At 34.3% G+C, this 27,604-nt stretch overlaps 1 protein-coding gene across 1 annotated transcript in view; it reads right to left on the bottom strand.

Annotated features, from left to right (window-relative positions):
* The window catches only part of POF1B (POF1B actin binding protein), a 97,508-nt gene that overhangs the window by 17,214 nt on the left and 52,690 nt on the right, over positions 1 to 27,604 (bottom strand). The window contains exons 7-13 of the mRNA XM_017640166.3: positions 13,897 to 14,027; positions 9,256 to 9,283; positions 8,005 to 8,079; positions 2,609 to 2,701; positions 1,659 to 1,772; positions 711 to 863; positions 211 to 330 (exon numbers count right to left, since the gene is read on the bottom strand). Of these exons, the coding sequence (XP_017495655.1) occupies positions 211 to 330; positions 711 to 863; positions 1,659 to 1,772; positions 2,609 to 2,701; positions 8,005 to 8,079; positions 9,256 to 9,283; positions 13,897 to 14,027 (714 nt within the window). The remainder of the gene's footprint in view (positions 1 to 210; positions 331 to 710; positions 864 to 1,658; positions 1,773 to 2,608; positions 2,702 to 8,004; positions 8,080 to 9,255; positions 9,284 to 13,896; positions 14,028 to 27,604) is intronic.

Consider the following 27,604-nt stretch of genomic DNA (forward strand, 5'->3'; position numbering starts at 1 on the left):
TCCTAGAGAAAATTAAGCTAAATTATCTTAAACAATTTAGCAATATTCTATACACTGTAATATGTATTTAAGCAAAAAGTTCTGTGTCATATTCCTAAAACTCTACCTTTAGTTGATTTATCTTTGTAGCTTTAAATTTAAACCATCATTATCTTATTAGAAAGTTTGTGCTGACCTGTGTATTATTTATGCAGTGTAGGATTAACATACCCTTAGCTTGCAGATCTCTCTGTCTTTCTCCATTCTTAAATTTTTTAGCATCTCCATGTAATGGTTGCCAATCTCATCCATTTTAGCCTGTAGCCTCAGGCCTGTGCAAGTCTCAGAAACCTACACAAGACAAAATAAATTTCTGTAATTTGATTGTTATGGTAGAAATGCATATTATATCACCATATTATTAGGAAAAAAAAGATGATTAAATAAGATATTAAAATAAGGAGAGCAACTTTTCAGGAATTGCATTATATAGCTCAAATGGCAGTGAGATAAGACCTAACTGCATGTGAGATCATCAGAAAGCAATGCATGTATTTTCTCAAGATGAACAGATCATTTTATATATATATATATATATATATATATACACACATACATACACATATGTGTGTATGTATGTGTGTGTGTGTGTGTGTCTTCACTATTGCCAGTGCTAGGATTGCAGAGGTATAACTAATGAATAATATATATATAAAACAAAATTTTAGTACCTGTATTCTAAGATTTTTATTTTCTTGTTCTAAATTATGCTTACAATATTCCAGTTCTTTTAGTCTATATTCCATATCTGATAGTGTATGTCGAAGACAGAGATTGTTTTCTTCCAGTGCTTGGCATTTTGAGGTTGAGTCTTGAAGTCCTTGCTTTAAAGAAGACAAAAGTAAATGAAACAAGTGCATTTTACTTTTCGGGAGAGAGTGCTCTTTTAGTTGAATAATTCAATGAAATAAAGCAAATATTTTTCTATGCCCAGTTTTCTTACATATTTAACTTTAAATGGTGAGTTAAATCAGCTGTATAAGATATTAGATTCTTGCCTCTAGTCTGACTTGCCTGTCTTTAATAAGAAGGAATCAAAACTAGATGAATTTTCAGTGTACCAATTTAGCAATCTGACTTGTGCTCTTTGACAATACAGTACCCTGCCATCTAGTAGGCATCAAAATGGCCACATACCTAATTGTGTAACAACTGTAAACTTAGCAAAAATTGGGGACCATCATGAGAGAAAAGATGAGGAAGGGATCAGTCTTAGAGACTCACTATAATTTCTTAAGAATCCTCTCTGCTCAGACACCTGGAGAACATTTCTAAAGTTCATTCATTCATTTATTCATTGCACAAACATGTGTTAAGATCTACAAAACTTTTTTATCAACAATGTGAACTTAGACTTTTAGAATTTATACAGTTTTTATCACCCAACACCAATAATTGTGAATTGTATGTAGTTTATATCTAAATACATAAGGTTATGTGCTTTTCTATGAGGATTTTCAGTCACTGGAAATACCCCAAATCACTGAATTCTCATATGAACAAATTGTTCCATCATATTTTAATTGTGTCTGGATTTTATATCATAAGTCCAATGTGCCAGTAATTGTACATATGAAAAGCTATCAGTCTAATTTACTATCAATGAAAATATAACTTACCTGCTGTTGGCGATTATTTGCTCTCACTGATGCCAAGAGTTCTTCATACTCTTTTATTTGAGTTTCTTTGAATGCCAAGTCTTTGTCAAGGTTTATCTTGTCATTTTCCAGTAACTAGAAGCAAAATAATTTGTTATGACTCAGAAGTATAGAAACTTGTCAACAATCACATAATACAAAGACTTGTTTAGACTGGAAGGCTTAAATAAGCACTTGTTTTATTTATAGTTTATTAATAAAACAGAATTCTTTAAAGTCAAGCAAAATACAGAATATAGAAGGATTGAAACTTTAAAAACCTGCATTGAAAGGGATATTTTGATGGGCTGACTAATTCTAAGTGTAATGAAGCAGAACCTTCTGAAATATTTTAATGTTTTGCCCCAATCTACAAAGACTCCTCGTTAATCCCTGCATGTAGATTTTCAAAGTAGATTATAACTGTGTTCATCAGATTGCAGAAACAAAACATCCACTCTAATGTCCTCAAGAAGTTATTCACTGTATGGAAAGTATTCTGAAGTATCTAGCTAATGGCACAAAGAACACTAATTAAAATAGAGAACAGAAAAGGTTAAGTTCTTTGAAAAAGAAGTTTTCAAATATTCAAAGAAATTCAGAGTATGCTTTTTTAGTACAGAAAAGGGGGAAATTCCCATTCAATTAGTTAGATTTTTCTGATTTTACAAGCTACTTCTTGGCTTTAAGAATTAAATTACCTTCGTGGTAAATTAAATAATGAGTGCACACAACTTTTTTCATTTTCACATTACACAGCTCTTTTCTCCTCTGTCAACCCCAGTTAACTGTTTCAAGAAAATAACTATGTCTGGGTAAGCATAATATTGTGTTGTATTAAATTTTAAAACGGTAGGCTGAATTCTTTGATTTCTACATTAGGAGGTTAGGAACTGAAAGGTTTTGGAAAGAAAAATCAAAATAAATGTTACTGTCAAGTCATTCTGAAGATGTCCAAGCTCCTCCCGTATGTTACTGAATGTGGACAACACTAGCCGGAGTGATTTATCGCACATACCCCTCATCTAGAGGAAGAAAACAATTTATAGTTTATTTGTACTAGTGTTTAAAATCAGCAATATAAGTGATAATAATAAGTAATATAAGCAATATAAGTGATACAAGCAATTTTATAAACAGTTTTTGATATAGGAATATTGGAATATTAGAATAGTGATACAGGGCATTTTGTCAAAAGCATGCATAGGTAATTCAAGCAACATTCCTGAGGAGATCATAGCTATGTGATTAGAATAAGGGTCTATTATTTTTCCCATGATGAAGTATCATCTTTCTCATAAGACGGAAATCTATCAGCAAATTCTCAAATTTACTCTTATTCTTTGTTTAAAGATTAGAAAATATGAAGCAGTCAACCCTTAAATAATAAAATGTATCTACCTAAATGTGCTGCAAATGCATGGATTTTGTCTGAGGTGAGAAGAATATAATAGTAAGTCGAACTTTGAAGTATAGAAACATATCAAATTTTAAAGAGGAGGGGGGAAAATCCCTTTCAGTAGATTAAACTTATTTCTTCAAAGAAAAATGGTTTACAAACCAGGCAATTTCCATATCTAGAAAACTAGAGAAGTACTTTTCCCTATTCCTCTGCTAAATATAACCAAAAGCCCTGGATGTTATGTATAAAATAAATATAAAATGATTCTGAAAGGTGAAAAGAAGAAGGCTGGTTAGGAACACTGGGACCTGAGAAGTGACAACTGAAGTGAGTTCCTGGGTTTTCTTTTTGCATTATATATCAGAATGGTTTGGGGAAAGCCAGTAACCCAGAAACATCAATGGATACAGACAAAAAAAAGTCCCTAGAAAAGCCTGCTTTCTCTGAATAAAGGACTGTGAAAAAGACCAGCCTAGCAAGGTAGAGGACTTTCAGATAATAACCAGTCTACTCCAGACAAATACCAAATGAAAAAATCTTCAACACTAATCTCACCTAAACCATCAAAGGCCAAAAAGGGAGCCTAAACTTTCCCCTTCAAGAGGTTCTAAAAGGATGGATCGACACTATTCACCAGGTTAGTGTTAGGGAAGGCAGGGTGGGGAGATGGGACTTTCATCCCCACTGGGCAAAGATGAGACCTCAAGCACTGTAGTTTGCTTGAGAATATGAAAGGAGCCTAGGCTTTCACCTTATCCAGCAGTAATGAGATACTGCTCTACCTCCCTGCTGGGATGATATCAGAGGATTCCTAGTGGACAGTCAGGACTTTGATCACTGCCTAATGGAAATGAGGCCACTCACCTTGCAGTATTAGTGGAGGCCAAATGGAGAACAGTAGTGAGGCACTCCTTTCTGTCCAAACTAGGGTGATAATAGTGGGGGCCTACTAGAGAGTCACAATTCCTATCCCCATCCAGGAGGAAACAAGGAACTCCTCCCCTGACCAGTGTCAACAGAGGTTAAGTGGTGACCCTGGACTCCAACCCCCAGCTGGTAGTAACCCCCACATCCTCTGTCACTTCAGCATCAGAGGAGGACTGCTAAAACAAGAATTGAATAAGATTCAGGATCATAACATAATACTCAAAATGTCCATGTTTCAATTAAAAAAGTCATAATTCCAAGAACCAGGAAAATCTCAACTTGATAAGAAAAACAATTAAAGGTGCCAACATCATGGAAACAGAAATGTTAGAGTTGTCTGACAAGGATTTTTTAAAGCAGCCATAATAAAAATACTTCAATAAGAAATTGCAGAAGTAAATTAAAAAATAGAAAGTCTCAGCAATGAAACAGAAAATCTCAAAAAAGAAATAAAGAAATAGAAGATATAAAGAAGAACTAAATGAAATTTTAGAACAGAAAAGCTCAATAAATAAAAAGAAAACAAAAGCCTCAATGGATGAATTAAAAAGCAGAATGAAGAGCACAAAGCAAAGAATCAGTGAACTTGAAGACAGAACAATAGAAAGTACTGAGTCTGAACATCAGAGAGAAAATTGATTGGAAAAAAAAACTGAACAGAGCTTTAGAGACCTGTGGAAATATAACACATATCTAACACGTATGTTATCAGAGTCCTAGAAGGAAAAAAGAAAGAGGGTGGAGATGAAAAAGTATTTGGAGAAATAATGGCTGAAAACTTCCCCAAGTTAGCAAAAATCATAAAAATACAGATTCAAGAAGTTGAGCAAAATCATAACAGAATAAACCCTCAGAAAAACCATGTCCAGACAAATCAAACTTCTTAAAACTAAAGATAAATTCTAAATCTTCAAAGCAGCAAGAGAAACCTTAACTATTAGGAATAACAATTCAAATAACAGAAGATTTCTCATCAGAAACCATGTAGGCTAGAAAGAGTGGCACACTGTTCTTAAGTGCTGAAAGAAAAGAATCATCAACTGCAAATTCTGTATCCAATGACAATGAAAATATCCTTAAGAATGAAGAGGAAATGACATTTTCAGATGAAGAAAAATGGAAAGAACTTGTCACCAGCAGACTTATCCTAAAAAAATGGCTAACAGAAGTCCCCTGAAGAGCAAGAAAATGATGAAAAGAAGGAATCTGTAACATTAAGAAGGAAGAGATAACTAAGTAAGCAAAAATATGGGTAAATAGAGTAGGTCTTCCTTCTCCTATTGTGTTTTCTAAATTATATTTGATGATTAGTGAAAATTATATCACTGATGTGGCTCTAAATGTATGTAGAGGAAATATTTAAGAATAATATGAATGTGGAAGGTAAAAAGAGATGAAGAAAACAACATTTTCTACAGTTCACGAAACTAATCAAATATTGACAACAGTACCTGGGACAAATTATGTATATATAATGTAATGCTTACAGCAACTACTGAAAAAGCTATCCTAAGAGAAACACTCAAAAGCACTAGAAGTAAATAAGAATGGAATTCTAAAACATGTTTAAATAATCCACAGGAAAGCAGGACAAAGAAAACAAAACGAAATAAAAATAGCCCTAAAATGTCATTAATTACAACTTCTTCTAAATATACCAATTAAAAGACAGAGCTTGACAGAGTGAGAAAAATAAATGACCCAACTGTGTGTTTTCTACAAGAAACTCACTTTAAGTATAATGAAAATTAATGTATATGCATATATATATTAATATATATTAATTTTTATTATACTTAAAAGGTTGGGGAAAAAAGATATACCATGTAAACATTAATCAAAAGAAAGCACGAGTGCTATATTGATATTAGATAAAAATGACTTCAGAGCAAAGAAAATTACCAGGGACACAGAGGGACATTACATAATGGTAAAAGTGTCAATCCACCAAGAGCACATAGCATTCCTGAATGTTAATGCACCAAAGAACAGAGCTTCAAAATGTATGAAACAAAACCTGATGTAACTGAAAGGAGAAATAGATCCACAGTTAAAACTGAAGACTTCCTTACCCCTTTCTCAGCAGCTGGTAAAATGAGTTGGCAGAAAATGAGCAAGAATATAGAACTCAACAACACAATGCCATCAACTGAAGGATCTAATCAGCAACAATAGAACACTCCATCTGACAACAGATACACATTCCTTTCTAGTGTTCATGGAACATATACCAAGATAGAACATATCCTTGACCATACAACAAAACTTAACTATTTCAAAAGAATTAATCTCATATGGAGTATGTTCTCTGATCACAATGGAATCAAACTAGAAGTAAATAACAGGACAGTGGGAATATCTCTAAACACTTGGAAACTAAACAGTGTACTTCTAAATAATCCACAGTCAAAGCAGAAGTCTAAAGGGAGATAAAAAATACATAAGTTAAAGAAAATGTAAATACATATACATTGTGGGGCATAGCTAAAGTGCTGTGGATATTTATAGCACTAAGTGCTTACATTAGAAAATAAGAGAGGTGTCAAATTAATAATCTAACTTCATATATCAAGAAACTAGCCAAAGAAAAGCAAAATAAACCAAAGCAAGTAAAGAAATGAAGTAATACAGACAAGAGCAAAAAATCAGTTAAAGTGGAAACCAGAAAACAAGAGAATATCAATAAAAGTAAAAATCTTGTTCTTTGAAAAAAATCAATAAAATTGATAAACCTCCAGCAACTGATGAAGAAAAAAAAAGAAGATACAAATTACTAGTATCAGGAATTAAACAGGGGATAATAATACAAATCCCCCAGACAGTAAAAGAACCATAAGAGAATACTATGAACAACTATATACACATAAATTTGAGAACTTAGATGAAATGGGCTACCTCCTTGAAAAACACAAACTACCAAAACCACCCAATATAAAACAGATCATGTGAACAAACTGATAACTATTAAGGAATTGAATTAAAAAATTTTTAAATCCCCCTCCCCCATAAAAATCTCAAGGTCCACATATTTTCACTTAAGGGTTGTATCAAATGTTTAAAGAATTAATACCAAGTCTATAGAATCTCTTTCAGAAAAAAAGAAAAGGAAGAAATACTTCCCAACGCATTTTATGAAGCTAGTATTATCCTGACACCAAGACCAAAGAGAATAAAAGGAAAGAAAACTACAGACTGGTGTCCCTCATAAACTTACATGCAAAAATCCTCAAGAGTTTTTCAAAGGAATAGGCCTTGAATGCATGTTGGATGGACATCCTCTCACCAGAGATAATACCAAGGATGTTTCCAAGACTGAGGTTCTGCAGAGCATTTGTGTTCCTTACTCCACTGTCTCTTTAAAATACAGACCATGTGCCACTAAAAATATTTCATTTATTATTTCACAGATATGACACCAGATCCAATATTTGATTGACCAACAAAGCTTTGACACCAAATTTCAAACTTAGAAATTGGCCTCACTAGACAAAACTAGATTATCTTCACAATTCTTTCTTTCAAACGTGTACTCATCTTTTTAGCCATATTTCCTTAGCACCTGTCTTAATCTGTCTCTTCCTTCACTGTAGGGTAATTTACTGCTCTAGTGGCCTCTAGCCTTATCCAATTCAAGGAAAGCAAGACATTGGCCTTTCCATCTTTCACTGTAGAGGGTAGAGTGGGAGGACTAGAAAATAGAATGCAGAAGAGGAAAGCAAAAGCCATAAATTAGAGTCACATTGTACTACAGCAGTGAGAGAGAAAAAGAGCATTCCACAGCAGGGAATAAGACAGAACACTTTCACAGTGCTTTCCTGAATACTAGTCATGCAAGGCTAGTCTTTGTGGGTCTGACTAAACTGTAATGGAACCCTTGTTTAATCAAAATATAATCAACTCTTGTGAAACAGGATTTTTATTTAGAACTTTATGTTCATAACTAACGAAAGCATCCTAGGCTCGCAGTTTGTTAGCTTGACAAACTTGACCCCACCTCACCTGCAGAATATAGCGAATTTGCTGTTTTGTAAACTCTGACAATCCATTAGGAATCAAGGATTCAATGTCTTCCGACTATAAGAAAAGACAATTTATCCATTGAACAGATATACATTGTATTTTGATCTTCGGGTCAGCAGTTCACACAGACTTTTGTGCAGCAGGTCATAATTTTTAGGGACATTGAAAGATTATTTCAATTTTTGCACAATAGTTACTTCAAACTTCCATTTCTAGCCTTATCAGTTCTTGGTTTTAAAAAAACAATTATATTGCATACACTATGGAAAGACCCCTGAATTCCCGGCATCTTAGGAAAAAGCTTTGGGCAACGAATCAGATGTTTCATTTCTATTTTTTAAAAACAGCAGTTTAAAAACAAAAGGATGGTCTCTTAAATCCCATTAAACACTTTATTTCAGTGTATCTTTCAACAACTGGACGTTTTGTTGGGTCATAGATATGCCACTCTAGAAGCTGATTTTTTAAATAATGAACATTTAGGGAAATAAAATAAAATTAATTTTTTTGAGAATTTACATAAAGCAGTGGTGTCGCTTAAAATAATATGTTGCCACAACAACACTAAGATGCTTCAACTAATTTTAAGTGAGAAGCTGAGTTTAAGCCAGTATGTCTTAAAGGCAATATAAGACTTATTGAGTTATTTTAATAAAAGCAGGGTATCAATATATTGGAAATAAAGAAAAATTAGCACTAAAGAGGCCATTATATTTTTTCATTACATTGAAAGCAGTTTCTTCTTTATTTGGTGACTTATTCCATTAGAAGTAATTATTAACAAAATGCACATATATAATGGAACTAATACTTGAAAAATAAAACATTTCAAGCTGCTGGCTATTTGGTATGGGGCACACAAGGTTCCAAAATACATTAAAACTAAAATTGATATTTACTTAGTTAATATATATTTCAGTTTTCTAAAGCAAACAGTATGTGGTCAGTGAAATTTTACATATTCTGATAACCAAAGACAAATTTAATCGTAAAGTGACATATGATAAAACATTTTTGTACGAATGATTACTTTTACAATTATTACTTGTACAGGCATTACAAAGATACAAATGGTTATATCATTTTAAAGGTGAAATGATCATTATTTCTTTTATTAACCTGTGTTTCCAGTCTAATAAAAGTACCAAACCAAAACAATATTATTACTGCAAATACCAGAATCTGCTTTGTTATCAACTATATTTGATTTTCAACTATTTTTGCACCTACGTGATCTGTAGACTCAAAGTCCTGTTTGCTGCAAGAAATGAAGAAAAAAATAAACTTAGGAAAATGTGTACATTGATCATATAAATTCTAGTGTTCCAATATTATCTTTATAATACACATAGCACCAATTCAATTTATAATCCAAAAGAAAATGTTTAAACTAAAATGACACTTGACAAAAAATAATTTACCTGGAGCTAGCTAATCTATTCAAAATAAACAACATCCCAGTAAAAAAAACAATAAAACGTACAGAATTAGTTACTGCCATCTATTAGCATCAGTCCATTGTGGCTGGATTTAGAAGTCCTTAGTGCTTGGCAATAAATGCCTGAATGAATAATAATAATAGTTGTTCTCTATTTCCATCTCCCTTTTCTCTTTGTATTGCTCCCTTTCAGTGCTGATTCCAGCTTCTCTCTGCAGTGTCTCCAAGTTATTCATACCCTTTTTTTCAAAATCAAAACTTGCAAGATTGAGTAACTCACTCATTCTATACTGTAATCTGTATGACACTGGCAAAGCTTTAAGTGTATTTGAATGTTTACATATGGACAGAGCCTTAAATATAACCAAAATCCTAGTGAAATAATAGAATTTCTGGCATCAAAAATGAGGGTTTGGCCATGAGGATTGGAAGGCCCTTTGTGGAGCCATGTTACATAGGCAAATGTTACAACAGACTTGTTAGTGATTATACCAGTCTGATACTTGCTCCTTTGGGGAATGGTGAAAGCTGCAAAGTTCTGATGTTGTCAGTGGCAACAGACAAGCCTTTATTTTTGCCTCCTTGTTCCCTCTGCACTTAGTTGAAGAACTGGGCCCAAAATACACATGGTGAACATACTTCTCAAACAAAAAAGCAGTATACATGTTCTGACAGTAAGACAGAATCTTTTAAAGTAAGACAGTCTTAGAAAATCATAGGCATATGATTACCATATCTTTACTACAACAGAAAAGTGTTTTAGAAATACAAGCTAGTACACTAGCTTTACCTTCTAAGTACTTATGACTAATATATTGCTTACAGAGATATGTGGGTCACTCACTATGCAAAGCCTCTTGCATGCATTTATAAAAAATAAACAAACTAATGTGGAGAAAGAGAACTGAAGATTCCATTTCCTGAGGCATGACTGCCTATGTGCAGTCATCTATATGTTTATATGTGGTATTTCCTGTGTTGCCCAAAATAGAAATTGTGAGGAAGACCTAGTCAAAAAATAAAACATAAATAAATATCTTCTACTGTACTAATATTTTACTTAAAATAACTTCATGAGCATATTGGAAATTAAAACAAGTTAAAAATAATGAATCACAATGCAGTTCTAGCAGTCTTTCATTACTATTGATTGGAATTATCACAGTATTAATAGATCTTTTATGTTTAAAATTCCAGTTCCAATACTAACCTAGTACACATGTACCTAGTTACTTCTTTCTATAAATAAGATAACAAAGAAACAAAACAAGGAACATTCTAAAGCACTTAATACTGGAATTTTTTAAAGTAACCAGAATGGTTTCATGAGACAACCTTTCTTAATTCTGACCCCGCACACACTCACTGCTGAGTTGTAATTTGGAAAGAGAAGAAAAGTGAGGACAAAAGGGGAGGGAGAGGGTGTAAACAAAGAAAGCAGAGCAGAAGGGTGGAAAGATCAATGTGGATTACATGCATTCAGTACTGGGGAATGGTGGCTAGAATTACATTGGGCAGAAAAAAAAGGAGGGGAAACTCACTATATACCATCTCACCTCCTAGGAGGGAGGGGATGTAACAAGGAAAAGCAAAAAGGAAAGAAAGGAAGGAGAGAGGGAAGGAATGAAGAGAAAGAAACTGGCAACCTTCTGAAAGAAACTCTTACACACCAACATTTTAAGACCCTCTTCCTTTTGGAGTGTTTACTATTGTGGAGACAGTAGTTGTCTGTTTCCTTATTGGTATTTGTAGCTACTCTAGGAATTACATTCAAAGTTTTGCAGTGCTTAACTACAGGTTTAAGTCACCCATGGAAATTTATCAAGACACCTCAATGAGAGAAAGTTGTTTCAAAACCCAGGATTACACCTTTACCTGGATGATCATTGTGTAATAAATTAAATTCCTTCATTCAGTTACTTTGTCTACTTCTAATCAGTATGAGAATAATAAATTTGAAATATGTTTAACTCTCATTCTATAAACCCTTATTGAGAAGACTTTGTCTAGGCTATGTGCTCTAAACTGTTTTGGGGCAATGCAAAATGAACATTATCTTGCCCTGTACTTCCTACAAACATAATTGTTCTGAGGCAAAATTTGAACAATGTAAAATTGATCTAAACCTTGTGACCTTTTCGAATCTGATGATCCAAAAAATATGATTTAACTTGTGTGCAATATCTTAAACAATTTGGAGATGCATAACCAGTATGGAAATGTTAAGTGATTTGCCTAAGAAGAAAAAGTTCTGAGAGTACAGGTTCTAGTTCCAGATTTTGCCACTTTGGAGCCTTAGGTAGGTGGTTCTCAAACTGGATCATGTATCAGAATCCTCTGTAGGGCTTGTTGCTGGGCCCTATCTCCAGAGACTGATTCTGTATGTCTGTTTCCAAATTCTCACATGATGCTGATGCTGCTTGTAAATGCACACCTTAGATCATTTATTACTTATAACAAATCTATGAGGTAAGTATTATTATTATTATCCCTTTTTATAGGTGAAGAAATTGAGATACAGAGAGGTTAAACAAGCTGCCTGATACTACACATCTAGTATGTAACAAAAGCACAGACATGAACTTAGGATACGAACTCTGGATCTAGAATCAGGGTACTTAAGACTATGTCCCTATATTCTATGGATTTTACAAAATGATGGTTTGATACAAATATTCACAAGGCATTAAATGTACAGAAGAGAAACACTGAGACCAAACTGAGTATCTAGAAAAGCTGAGTCAGTTTTTAGGTAAAGCAATAACCAAAAATGTTTAATCCATCTCAAGCACATAGTAGCTGTGTGACCTTAAGTTAGTAACTTACTCTCTTTGGGTCTCCATTTGAAACTTTCTAAGGTTGCTGTGCAAATTAGGTAATAAAGAAAAAGCACTGAGCACAGTGTTTGGCACATAGTGGACACTCAATAAATGACTACTCAAGACTGAGGGAAAAGCTTTTAAGGTAGTGACCTTGTGCAAATAGGTGAATGTGTGAAATAGTTTTTTGGGTATTGGGAGAGTGTGTTGATTAGTATAAAACTATGATGGAGGATTTATTAAAGATGGAAATTGTGTGCTTATAATGACCTCAAATAAATGGCTGCAATTCTTTTCTAACAGTGCTCAACAGTATGGATGTAGCAGTAAAGAGGGCATTCATTCATTCAACAGATATTTATAGATCATTACACTAAACCAGTCACCACACTAAGCACTAAGGAAACAAGGGTAAATAAAACACTCATGGAGCCTTCTGAATTCTAACTGTAGTGGGTTTTGTGTATTGGATGAGGACATGGTAATAAAAATAAATGATAAATAAAGCAGGAGGGCTAGACTAATCCACAGTTGAGATTTTGCTAAGTGGGACGGACACTAAGAACGTAAGGTAGTTGAAGGAGTGGTAAGAATTGTTGCAGTCAGGAATATGAAGGCAAGAAAAGTCAGGGAGTATGGAGCTAATAAATGGAGAGAAAGAGATGTAATAAATGGAGAGAAAAGAGATGGAAAAGAGATTCAAAATAAGTAGAAGAATCTAGTTAGTGAAGTCAGAACTTAAAAAAAAATTTCTATTGTCTTTCCTCTATCCTCCAGATTTTTCTGAATTTTTGGAACTCTTCCAGATTTTGCCTGATAGATGATGTGACTGTCTAGTAAAAGGCAACTTTTGGGGTGTAGCTTATAGAATTCACTTCATGACATAATATCCTCTCATATACACTTTAACATTTGATAATTTATGTGTATGTAGTTAAATATATAATTATACATATTATGTAATATTATATGATATGCATATTTATATAATTTATAAATTATATGTAATATATTAATATATGACACATAATAATATATAACACTAAATGTATATTAAACTCTGGCCTTTGTATGTTGAACACACATCAATGGAAGATAAATAGTAGTGTGTTGGCAGTGGGAATATAGCTTATATCATCAGTATAATATCTTAAAACAAGTCGTAGTATGCCACACATTTTTCCAGCTCCTTACCCAAGAGGTTGCATTTTGCCACCAAAGTACATTATGAAAGAAGGTACAAAGAATTCTTTTCTGATCCTAAATGGGCTGGTGTGATTTCTTTGATCATTTTCAGAAAATACATTAACTCTTAAAATAAGACATTTGCTCAGATCTTCTCATACAGTTACCCTGTTTCCCCATTAAAAGTACTAGACTTTTTCTGTGAACCTAAAACTGCTGTAAAAAATAGTCTAGTAACAGTGACTGCAATGGGGGTATGTCAGGGGGACTTGATAATATGAGTGAATATAGTAATCACAATGTTGCTCATGTGAAACCTTCATAAGATCGTATATCAATGATACCTTAATAAAAAAACAGTCTAGTAAAAGTATTATTGTGAAATGGTTGATAGCTACAAGATCAAGGCAAATGATATATTTACAGTACCTTCGTCCAATTCTCTGCAAATGTTCTAATAAGCAGTGGTATAGATCTGTATTTTTACGGCTTAGATCAGCAAGCAACTCTCCAAAATACTTGGGGTCCAATTTTTCAGGTTCATCATCCTGAATTATCACCTGAAGAAAATATCATCCACAATTATAAACAATATTGTTTATTAATTCACAGATGTTTTGATGTGAAATGAGAAAATGAAATAACTCATTAATATAAGTAACCCATTACAAAGTCAACACATGAATCAAGCCACTAAATTTTTTTTTTTTTTGCATGTGGGAGCATACATTTTTTCAATATGGGAGGAATTTAAAGGAGAAGCAACATTGCAATAACATTTTCAATTTCATTTCATTCAAGTCTAAGTGACCTAATGACTATAAAGCTTGAATAATTTATATAAAAGCTATTGAATATAGATGCTTAAATAAAACAGTATATAAAATAAGTAAATCAAAATCTCTGAATTGCCTGTTATCACCACATGCCTTACTCATCTGTCCCCTGTTAAAAAAGAAAATGTGAATTATTTGAATTATACTAACAGTAGAAGAATTAATTTCATTTGGACTTACCTCTTCTCAGGAAAAATCAACCTGACTTATTAGTATATCTTAAAGTTAGATTAAGTCAACATTCACAATTCAATGTGTTTTTATGTAATTCTTGTTGGATTCCCTACAGTTGTTATTTATAATAAACATCTAGTCAGTCTGACATGGGAAAGAAGAGCTCATGACCAAATTTAGAAAATTTGGGATCTCAGAGACATTTGAAATCTTAGCACAAATTACTATGAATAATGTCCTAAATAAAACCTTGACTTCATGTCCTTTGGTACCAATCTTTTAAGTATTGTTGACCAACTTGCCTCCCACCCCAAAACAATACTACCTAGAGATTAATAACAGCTTGCATTCCATACTACCTTTAATATTGCATATAGGACTGAAGGTGCACTATAAACACATTTATTCCTAAGTGTGTATATATATATGATAAGTGAACTTCAAATCTGATCACTGATACTTCCGTTTCAATCTGTTCTCTGAATGCAGACCCTAAAATGTCATGCACGCTAAGGTAAATGGAAGGGTTGCAAACTAAGCAAAGATGAGCTTTCATAACAATGTCTGTGGATATGTCATTTATAAAACACAGATTAATGGAAAAAGCCACATTCAAAATTAACAGTATCACTATGTTTTTATTAAGATACATATTTTTTTCATATTTTTAGAAGTCTGGATGAATGCACCACAATGTTCTTGTCTATGTACCCTTTGAAGTTCCTTTCCTAGAGAAGTAATGATTGCCTCCTAAACAGACTAAAGTTTCCTATATGAAGGCATGAGTAGATGGATAAACTGGCAAAGTCAATATCATCATGCAGTATGTTTGTATGTCATAGAATGTATAAGTTGTACATATTCAATATACAACCTCTAAATACTTACACGAATATAGTAACACTTTCTATTTCCCAACATGTTCTCTGTTCTAGTCATAGTAGATTTCACTGTTCTGGGGACACATCCTGATATTCCTGACTCTGGTCTTTACTCACATTTTTTGCTGCTTTGAATACTGTCTCTCCTTCTTGTTGTGTATCCAAATCTTACCCATCCTTTGAACTCCATCTCAAGATCTACTACCACCATCAAAACTCAAACTATACCAGCCAACAAGCCAATTGAATTCAGCTCTTTGTGTTCAATTTTCTTTGTTTTCATAATATTTTGCATATGTAAATCTTGTTGTCTCAGCACCTCTGCCTACCCAAAAGAAATAATCTTAAGACTAAAAATGAGTCATACTTTTTGGTATATCCCATAGTATCTTGCGCAATACTAATTGAACATACTATAGTTGCTCAATAAGTACTTGTTATCTACCTGGTTAGAACTGACCCCAAATGCCAGCTAAATCTGGAAATAACTTTCTTACTTTAAGGTTTCTCTATTAAAGCAGCTTGCCAACAATTGTTAAGAAAAGCCAAAAAGAGCATAGGCAGCACTTCCTCAAGAATACTGTGGTGATCCTTTAAATCCTCTTCCTAAATTTGGTAAGTCTAATTACAGCAACTAAACTGAGCTCCTTATGGAGTTGGAAACTAACAATTGAGTTGTACCTGGATTTCTAGATCTTGGAGTCATCTCCTTGGTGACAGACCCCTCTCAGGAAATGAAAGTCAAAATTAGACAAGCCTTCATTCAGAATAACCATGAATACTTTTGATTTCATGTTTTATTCATGCATTCCTCCCTTATGGGCCATCTACATCTTAACCAAACTGGGAGTGGCCTAAAAACATGGCTTCAAATATGATTTTAAAAATCAAGGTTAACTGGATAAGAGGAAACTCTAGCTGCATGTCAATATTATTCCATTAATGTTCAGATTATTTCATTGCTGAAGCTGGTCAAGTAGATACCCACTGCATGACTTGCCTATCTCTGTGTATCCCTTCTAAAACTGTAACTTTCTCAAGAAGAAGGCATTTCGTTAGCTAAAGATATTCAACTACTAAGCTCCCCTGTTAGAATCTCTGAAAAGCTAATTTTATAGGTTTAGTATTTTGCGTATTATTCTCTCTTAGCTGGTTATAATCACTTCATAATGCTGTGAATATCATGTTTTTTCCTTCCAATTTGATTCATTTGTGTCTTAAAATATTTATTTCTTTTTTATTTTGGCACAAACATTCTCCTGTCATTGCACTGCATGCTAGTAGACCTTTCAGGTGCATAATTCCTTACCGACATGAATCTTTAGTGCCATTACTAAAATTTTTGCTCCCCTAATTTCTATGTGGTGGACCCAAATAAAGAATCAGAGTCCAGGGCAAGGAATGATTTATATCAACATTGCGTCTGTGTTCATAGCTAGAAAGATGTGTTAAAAATTACCAAAAAGCAATGGTTTTATTTTGAGAAATAGTAATAATAACTAACATTTATGGAGCCTTTTCTACATGCCAAGCATTGTGCTATGAACTTTGCATATAAAGATTAAGTTAGTGCTCTCTTGTAACCATTACACAATATTGCCTTCCCAAGTGACCTCTTGTGTCTGTTTTCTCAGCTACTTTGGAATTACCTTGTTGCTAACTGCATTATTTTGGAGGTTTGTTGGGTTAGGACTTAAAACAGTAAGGAGTTTTATTTTCTTAGTGTGTAAATATGCAAAATATGTGTGAAGTTCAGGTAATAAATTTTAATCAACTGGAGAAAAGTAAGGGCATTAGAATTGAAGAATGGGTTTTTGGCAAAAGAGATGTCAAGGTAGAAAAGCAGCAACTAAAATGTCACCCCTTTGCATATGAATTTCTCCTGTTTTGTACAGTCTACAATTTACCGTAACATTGGGGTAACATTCACTAAAAACCAAAACCAAGATGGGTTCAAAAGTTTGCAGAGGAGTGGGCAGACAGACATCAGATTCTCATCTACTGCTAATTCTTTAACAGGACTGTGCTCAACAATAAGATGAAATTTCCTAACCATAAACTATGATGTGCCAGTTAGCAATATTTTCCATTAGTGAATCACATGTGTTTAGAGCTTCTTAGTTTTATTGGAACTGTTTGTAGGTATGTTTCAACAAATTTTTTAGAGTTAACTCAAATCCATATTCTTGTTGCCTTGAAAAAGCCAAGATAGGGAGCCTTCCAAGGTCATAGTAATGGTAGCTATACTGGATGGAAGTTTTTCTCTGTGTAACAGTATTGAGCAGATAAAATATGTGATCTATAGGCATACCCCATATCTGCCCTTTGCCTGATGAATGAGTGCTATATTGAATGTCAATCTTGGATAACAGCTTTAGCTTTTAATATGTAAACAGGGCAGGAATACAAACTGTGCTGAATAATAGCTGCTCCCAGATACACAAAATGTGATATTTCTGAAAAATATTACAAAAATTACATAAGGTTCTTTAGCATACATCAGTCAAATACCTTTAATTAGATCACATTTGACTAAAATAATAGCCAAGCAGTCCAACTCCTTGTCTGGGACTACACATAAAAAACCTTTGATTAGAATTGCTGCTGCATACCTAAGGCAAGGCAACAATGTTTAGGGATGAAATGAGAGGCAAATTAGTGGTCATTTTTCAGAAAATCTGTAGAAAGTACCCTGTAAAGGAAAACCATGGGCCTCACCTTACTACTGCTTTAGAAGTTTTTGTCCTTGTTTGTGGTCTATAAGTTTCCAAGAGTGGAATTTCCTTGCTAACATCTATATTATATAAACTTTGATATCCAAAGATGATACTTTTAATCAACCATATTTACAAAGTTAGGTGGTAATGATTATAGAGCCCTGCAGATAGTAGACACACAGTAATTAATGGGTTTTGGCTATCTGTATTTTCTTGCCTGGCTCCTTTCAAGCATAATGGCAAACATTTGTAGAATGCTGCTTAGGACTGGGTATAGTTTGTGATCAAGGTATAAATCACTGTCTAGTAGTACAGGGTGTTGGCTTAATTAAAATTATTCCCACTAGGTAACTGGTTTAAGTGTGTGCATTTTTCACCTGTTTAGAAGGGCTGCTTAGCAAATTATAACGTGCTTAAGATGCCATGTTGTTTAAAAGTGACTATACATAAATGTCTAGCCTTCTAAAAGGTCATGATATGTTAAGTAACATAGCAGTGCTTAGACCGTATTGGGTAGTAATTTTTTGCTACAAGACAATAGAAAACATTATTATTAATAAAGTTTCCAATGTATAAACTATTATCCTGCAAAGCTCATAATGATACAGTGAAGTTTGTAGACGAATAAGGTTACTGCTTCATTAATTTTGCCTAGATTTGGGATGTTCTTAATAGCTGTCAGACTGATTGAAACTACAGTTAATCTAGTGGGCATTACTCCCTATGAAATTAAATGTATTCTGAATAGTCATTTGACCAGTAGGGGAAAAAATAATTGGTCTCTTCCTATTTTGTATCACAAGAAAAAATCCTACTAGGAGAAAAAGTATCAGAATTTTGGTTTCTAAAAATCCTGTTATTTTTATCTCCATAATATTTTAGTAAAGAAATGTTGCATTATATAGTACATGGTACATATAAAATTTTAATAACTGTCACTGAATTTAATGTACTGTACAACAATCACAATTCTAAAATGAAGACTTTACTCATAACAACAGTCCTGTACTTGAAATAAGGGCCTAATTTTAGTGTCTATGTGAATAAAATGAGGCAGCAAAGTGTTAGAAGGAAGAAAGAATGAAAATTGGAACCATAAGTAGGGCTCCTGCTTCTAGTTGCAGGTTAAGCAATATTGCTTAAATTCCCTGAACCTTTGTTTCTTCAACTGTAAAATGTAATAATTTAGTACCTATTTTATAAGGTTGCTGGAGATACTGCATTTTTTTTGGTAAATTGTTAAACCATTACACAAAACCATCATACAAATATTAGTTTTATTTAATTTAAAGCATAGAGACAATCGGCTTTTGGAATAATGATAGAAGCAGTGAGAAACAATTGTAATTTTTCTATAATACTTTCAGCTGCCTAAGAGTAGAGACATTTTTTTTTAATTCCACTACCCAGAGTAGGAGCCTGAAAAGAGTAGATCTAAGTAAACATTTGTTGCAAGGCAAGTAGTGAGGAAATTTTTGTAATAAAGGCTTAAAGTGGGACTAAATACTAAGTATGATAGATGGAAAAGGTGTTTTAACAAAGTACACTGAAATGGACTTCAGTACAACTTAAGGTTGTCCTTGCTCCTTTTTGGTGTGTATGTGTACATTTTGGCATTGTTATTAAACAAGATGATTCTTACACTCTCAAATAATTTATTAAAAAAAGCAAGTGGTTTGGATTCATATTTTATAATGAATACATGTGATTAAATTCATAATATTTGTAGCAGCTTAAATTATGCTTTCTGACTGGAAAATAAAATGTATATTTTCCTATAATAAAAGTGACTATCAAGAATTTATGAAACTTTTTCTCATAAACAATGGGAGTTTTATTACTAAGTAAGTGTTCCTTTTTTCTGTGATTTTCAGGGTTTTACTTATGACATGGAACTCTGTGGCCTGTATTTCTCTTTCCTTCTGGTGTTTTTGCTCCATTATATTTAAACTGGCCCTGGCATTTCTTTTTCTGTTCTATCACATGTCATTTGTTCTCTTAAGCCACTCCAAATCTTTTTTGTAATGATGTAATTAAATGGGAGGTATAAATATATAGACCTACACCTGTATATATGTCTCTCTCACTATATATATATATGAGTATCTAAACTGAGGAAACTAATTTTAAATGAATATGTATTTTGAATATATAATTTTTTGGTAAGAAATTTATTGTTGCCTTTTTCTCCTCTGTGCCACTTTGTCATTTCTTTATTATGCCATTCCTTAGTATACAATTTATTCAAAGAATGAAACTATTCTTTAGGTAAAGCAAGCCAGTGGAGGAACATGCTGCACATATACAGTAGCTCTTTTAATGTAATTTATTTTACATTCTAACAGTTTTACTTAAACTAAAGGCTAAAATTTATACCGAAAAGACATATGCAAGACTTAAAAGGTCACAGTGGCGTGATTCATTCATTCATTCAGTACACATTTACTAAGAACTTACTAAGAACTGTCCTAAGATACAGTTCTAAATGCTACTTGAAAATAAGTCACATAAGATATTGACTCCTCTCTCAAGGACTTTATGGTGTTTTAGAAAGTCTGAGGTATATACCTAAATATCTTTAATTAAGGAATAGATTTACCAATTGATAAGGGCTATAAGGAAGGGCACAGGTCAAATGTTAAGAGAGTTGTATGTATGAAAAATAATCAGACTATAACAACTGATTAGGTATTAGGTGGGAAAAGAGAGGTAAAGTAAAAACTTGCTAAATTTTAAGTATGTTTATTAGGATCCTGGAGACATCATTAATCAAAATAGAAGAAACAGAATGGAAAGCTGGTACATGGTCAGTTGGAGGTGACTGTGCAACAGCCAGGTAGAGATGTCAACTAGTCTATTAAAAATGATAGAATAGGTATCAGCAGACTTCTCAACAGAAATTTTACAGGCCAGAAAGGAGTGACATGAAATATTTAATATATTGAAACAGAAGGACCTTGAACTGAGAATCCTCTACCCAGCAAGATTATCATTCAAATTTGAAACAGAGAATAAACAATTCCCAGAAAAACGAAACCTCAAAGAATTTATAACCCTCAGACCAGCATTACAGGATATGTTAAAGAGACTGCTGCAGATGAAAATGTTCCAAAGGCTAAATAGCTGTCACCAGTGAAAATAAACCCACAGTGAAGGTAGTAACCAATTAACTACCAAGCAAGTATGAAATTAAAACAAAGCAAAAATAGTAAAATCAACTATACATGAAATTATTCAAGAAATACACAAAAAGTGCAAATTATTACATCTATTACATAAAGTGTGGAGGAGGACGAAGAAAAAAGAAGTTTTAGATTGTATTTGAAACAAGCAATAATCAACTTAATATAGACTGTTTTATAGTCAGGAAGCTATCCTTGAAACTTAGGGTTACCACAAACCTGAAGCCTATAATAGGTACACAAAAAATTTAAAAAGAGAAATCCAATCACAACACTAAAGAAAACCATTTAATAACAAGAAAAGACTGTAAGACAGGAAGAAAGGAACAGAGGAGCTATAAAAACAATCAGAAAACAATAAAATGGCAATAAGTACATACCTATCAATAATTACCTTCAATGCAAATGGACTGAATGTACCAATAAAAAGACACAGAGTGGCAGAATGGATAAAGAAACAAGACCCATCTATATGCTGCCTACAAGAGACTCATTTCAGACCCAAAGACATATACAGACTAAAAGTGAAGGGATGGTAAAAGATATTTCATGCATATAATAGGGAGAAAAAAGTAGGAGTAGCAGTACTTATATCAGACAAAATTGATTTCAAAATAAAGAAAGTAACAAGAGATAAAGGCATCAGTCAAAAAAGAGGATATAACCATTATAAATATCTATGCATCCACCATAGGGCCACATAAATATGTAAAACAAATAGTAACTGAATTAAAGCAGAAAATAGATGGCAACACATTCATTTTAGGAATCTTTAACACACCACTCACATCAGTGGATCAATCAGACAGAAAATAAATAAGGAAACAAAGGCACTGAACAATACATTAGATCCGATGGACAAAACATATCTACAGAACATTCCACACAAAAGCAGTAGGACTCACATTTTTCTCAGGTGTACACGGAACATTCTCCAGAATAGATCACATATTAGGCCACAAAAAGAGCATCAATAAATTTTAAAAAATTGAAATTGTACCAAGCATCAAAAAAGATTGAAATTGTATCAAACATCTTCTCAGACCACAGTGGTATGACACTAGAAAAAAATTATACAAGGAAAACAAAAAAGCCCACAAACACATGGACGCTTAACAAAATGCTTCTAAATAATCAATGTATCAATGAAAAAATTAGAACAGAAATCAAGTAATATATGGAGACTAATGAAAATTAAAATTCAACAGTCCAAAATTTGTGGGACTCTGCAAAAGCAGTACTAAGATGGAAGTACTAGCAATACAGGCCTACCTCAAGAAATGAGAAGAATCGCAACTAAACAGTCTAAACTCACAATTAAAACAAACTAGGGAAAGAAGGAAAAATGAAACCCAAAGTTGGTAGAAGGAGGGACATAATAAAGATCAAACTAGAAATAAAATAAAGAATAAAATATTAGAAAAAAATAATGAAACTAAGAGTGGGTTCTTCGAGAAAATTAATTAAATAGATAAACCCATAGCCAGACTTATCAAGAAAAAAAGAGAGAGTACACAAATAAAAATCAGAAGGAATAATCACAACAGATACCACAGAAATGCAAAAAAATTATTAGAGAATACTATTAAAAATTATATGCTGATAATTGGACAGCCTAGAAGAAATGGACTAATTCTTAGAAAAATAAAACCCTCTGAGACTGACCCAGGAAGAAACAGAAAAACTGAACAGACCAATTACCAGCAATGAGTTGAGTTAGTAATGAAAAAACTCCCAAGAAACAAAAGTGCAGAGCCAGATGGCTTCACAGGTGAATTCTACTGAACATTTAAAGAGCTAATATGCATCCTTCTTAAAGTATTCCATAAGCTAGAAAAGGAGGGAATACTTCCAAACTCATTCTATGAGGCCAGCATCACTCTAATATCAAAACTAGGAAAAGACACCACAAGAAAAAGAAAATTGTAGGGGGCGGGTCTAAGATGGCGGCATGAGTAGAGCAGTGGAAATCTCCTCCCAAAACCACATATATTTTTGAAAATACAACAAGAAAACTCTTCCTAAAAGAGACCAGAAGACACAGGACAACAGCCAGACCACATCCACACATGAGAGAACCCAGCGCCTCGTGAAGGGGGTAAGATACAAGCCCCAGCCTGGCAGGACCTGAGCGCCCCACACCCAAGCTCCCGGCGAGAGGACAGGAGTCGGAGCGGGGAAGGAGAGAGAGCCCAGGACTGCTAAATACCCATCCCCAGCCATCCGCACCAGAGCACAGACATAGCGCATGGGTGAGGTACTGGAAACTAGGGAAACAGGACAGTACGACCTGTGAGCGGGTACGTGCAGACGTTGCACCCAGGACAAAGAAAAGCGAGTGCTTTTTGGAAGTCTTAAAGGGACAGGGACCCCACTGCCAGACTGAAGCATACTGGGACACTTAGTCCAGCAACAGGGAATCTGGGGATCTCTTGGCACTCTAACCCCCTGGGCAACAGGGAGCACAGAGGCCCCTCATGGAGATAAATAGCCTCCCGGCCGTTCCCCCTCCAACGCAGCTCCACCATATCAGAGCAGCAGCCTGAGGCAGGCCATGCCCACAGCAACAGTGGAGATAAACTCCATAGCAGCCAGACAAGAATCAGAAGCTCTTTCTGCGTGCAGTGGCCCAGCACAAGCCATTAGAGGTCACTGTTCTCCCAGGATAGGAAGGCCACAAACCAACAAGAAGGGAAGTTCTTCCAGCCATCACTCGTGCCACCTCTGCAAACTATCTCTATCACCATAAAAAGGCAAAATTACAGGCAGACTAAGATCACAAAGACAACAAAAGAGAAGGAGACAGACCTAACCAGTCTTCCTGAAAAAGAATTCAAAATAAAAATAATAAACATGCTGACAGAGATGCAGAGAATTATACAAGAGCTAAGGGATGAAGTCCAGAGGGAGATTACAGATGACAGGAAGGAGATTACAGAAGTGAAACAAACCCTGGAAGGATTTATAAGCAGAATGGATAAGATGCAAGAGGCCACTGATGGAATAGAAACCAGAGAACAGGAATGCATAGAAGCTGACACAGAGAGAGATAAAAGGATCTCCAGGAATGAAACAACATTAAGAGAACTGTGTGACCAATCCAAAAGGAACAATAGGCAGCTAGAGAGAAAAAGGTCACCTATAAAGGAAAACCCATCAGGCTATCATCAGACTTCTTGACAGGAACCTAACAGCCCAGAAGAGAATGGCATGATATATTTAATGCAATAAAAGAGAAGGGCCTTGAACCAAGGATACTGTATCCAGCAAGATTATCATTTAAATATGAAGGAGGGATTAAACAATTCCCAGACAAGCAAAAGTAGAGGGAATTTGCTTCCCACAAACCACCACTGCAGGGTATTTTAGAGGGACTGTTCAAGACGGGAGCACTCCTAAGACTAAACAGCTGTCACCAGAGAAAATGAAATCACAGCAAATAAAGCCGACAAACCAAATGCTAACTAAAGGCAAAAAATAAAATCAATTACCCACTAAAAGCAGTTAAAGGAAACACAAAAGAGCACAGAATAAAACAACCAACATATAAAAAATGGAGGAGGAGGAATAAGAAGGGAGAGAAGAAAAGAATCTCCAGAGAGTGTATATAACACCTCAATAAGCGAGCTAAGTTAGGCAGTAAGATACTAAAGAAGCTAACCTTGAACCTTTGGTAACCACGAATCTAAAGCCTGCAATGGCAATAAGTACATATCTTTCAATAGTCACCCTAAATGTAAATGGACTGAATGCACCAATCAAAAGACACAGAGTAATAGAATGGATACAAAAGCAAGACACATCTATATGCTGCTTACAAGAAACTCACCTCAAACCCAAAGACATGCACAGACTAAAAGTCAAGGGATGGAAAGACATATTTCAGGCAAACAACAGAGAGAAGAAACCAGGGGTTGCAGTACTAGTATCAGACAAAATAGACTTCAAAAAAAGAAAGTAACAAGAGATAAAGAAGGACATTACATAATGATAAAGGGTTCAGTCCAACAAGAGGATATAACCATATGCAAACAACACAGGAGCACCAGCATATGTGAAACAAATACTAACAGAACTAAAAGAGGAAATAGAATGCAATGCATTCATTTTAGGAGACTTCAACATGCCACTCACCCCAAAGGATAGATCCACCGGGCAGAAAACAAGTAAGGACACGGAGGCACTGAACAACACACTAGAACAGATGGACCAAACAGACATCTATAGAACTCTACATCCAAAAGAAACAGAATACACGTTCTTCTGAAGTGCACATGGAACATTCTCCAGAATAGACCACATACGAGCTCACAAAAAGGGCCTCAGTAAATTCCAAAAGATTGAAATTCTAACAACCAACTTTTCAGACCACAAAGGTATAAAACCAGAAATAAATTATACAAAGAAAATAAAAAGGCTCACAAACACATGGAGGCTTAACAACATGCTCCTAAATAATCAGTGGATCAATGAACAAATTAAAAGAGAGATCAAGGAATATATAGAAACAAAAGACAACAACAACACAAAGCCCCATCTTCTGTGGGATGCAGTGAAAGCAGTCTTAAGAGGAAAGTATATAGCGATCCAGGAACACTTAAAGAAGGAAGAACAATCCCAAATGAATAGTCTAACATCGCAATTACCGAAACTGGAAAAAGAAGAACAAATGAGGCCTAAAGTCAGCAGAAGGAGGGACATAATAAAGATCAGAGAGGAAATAAACAAAATTGAGAAGAATAAAACAATAGCAAAAAACAATGAAACCAAGAGCTGGTTCTTTGAGAAAATAAACAAAATAGATAAGCCCCTAGCCAAACTTATTAAGAGAAAAAGAGAATCAACACATGTCAACAGAATCAGAAATGAGAATGGAAAAATCACGACAGACTCCACAGAAATCCAAAGAATTATTAAAGACTATTATGAAAACCTACATGCCAACAAGCTGGAAAACCTAGAAGAAATGGACAACTTCCTAGAAAAATGGAACCTTCCAAGACTGACCAAGGAAGAAACACAAAAGTTAAACAAGCCAATTAAGAGCAAAGAAATTGAAACGGTAATCAAAAAACTACCAAAGAACAAAACCCCTGGGCTGGATGGATTTACGTTGGAATTTTATCAGACACACAGAGAAGACATAATACCCATTCTCCTTAAACTTTTCCAAAAAAAAGAAGAGAAGGGAATACTCCTAAACTCATTCTATGAAGCCAACATCACCCTAATACCAAAACCAGGCAAAGACACCACCAAAAAAGAAAATTACAGACCAGTATCACAGATGAATGTAGACGCAAAAATACTCAATAAAATATTAGCAAACAGAATTCAACAGCATATCAAAAGGATCATACACCATGACGAAGTGGGATTCATCCCAGGGATGCAAGGATGGTACAACATTTGAAAATCCATAAACATCATGCACCACATCAACAAAAAGAAAGACAAAAACCACATGATCATCTCCATAGATGCTGAAAAAGCATTTGACAAAATTCAACATCCATTCATGATAAAAACTCTCAGCAAAATGGGAATAGAGGGCAAGTACCTCAACATAATAAAGGCCATATATGATAAACCCACAGCCAACATTATACTGAATAGCGAGAAGCTGAAAGCTTTTCCTCTGAGATAGGGAACTAGACAGGGATGCCCACTCTCCCCACTGCTATTTAACATAGTACTAGAGGTCCTAGCCACGGCAATCAGACAAAACAAAGAAATACAAGGAGTCCAGATTGGTAAAGAAGAAGTTAAACAGTCACTATTTGCAGATGACATGATATTGTACATAAAAAACCCTAAAGACTCCACTCCAAAACTACTAGTACTGATATCCGAATACAGCAAAGTTGCAGGATACAAAATTAACACACAGAAATCTGTGGCTTTCCTATACACTAACAATGAACCAATAGAAAGAGATATCAGGAAAACAGTTCCATTCACAATTGCATCAAAAAGAATAAAATACCTAGGAATAAACCTAACCAAGGAAGTGAAAGAACTATACCCTGAAAACTATAAGACACTCTTAAGAGAAATTAAAGAAGACACTAACAAATGGAAACTCATCCCATGCTCTTGGCTAGGAAGAATTAATATCGTCAAAATGGCCATCCTGCCCAAAGCAATATACAGATTTGATGCAATCCGTATCAAATTACCAGCAACATTCTTCAACGAACTGGAACAAATAGTTCAAAAATTCATATGGAAACACCAAAGACCCCGAATAGCCAAAGCAATCCTGAGAAGGAAGAATAAAGTGGGGGGGGATCTCACTCCCCAACTTTAAGCTCTACTACAAAGCCATAGTAATCATGAGAATTTGG

Source organism: Manis javanica, chromosome X (assembly GCF_040802235.1).
Source record: "Manis javanica isolate MJ-LG chromosome X, MJ_LKY, whole genome shotgun sequence".
In the NCBI taxonomy this organism is placed as follows: Eukaryota; Metazoa; Chordata; class Mammalia; order Pholidota; family Manidae; genus Manis; species Manis javanica.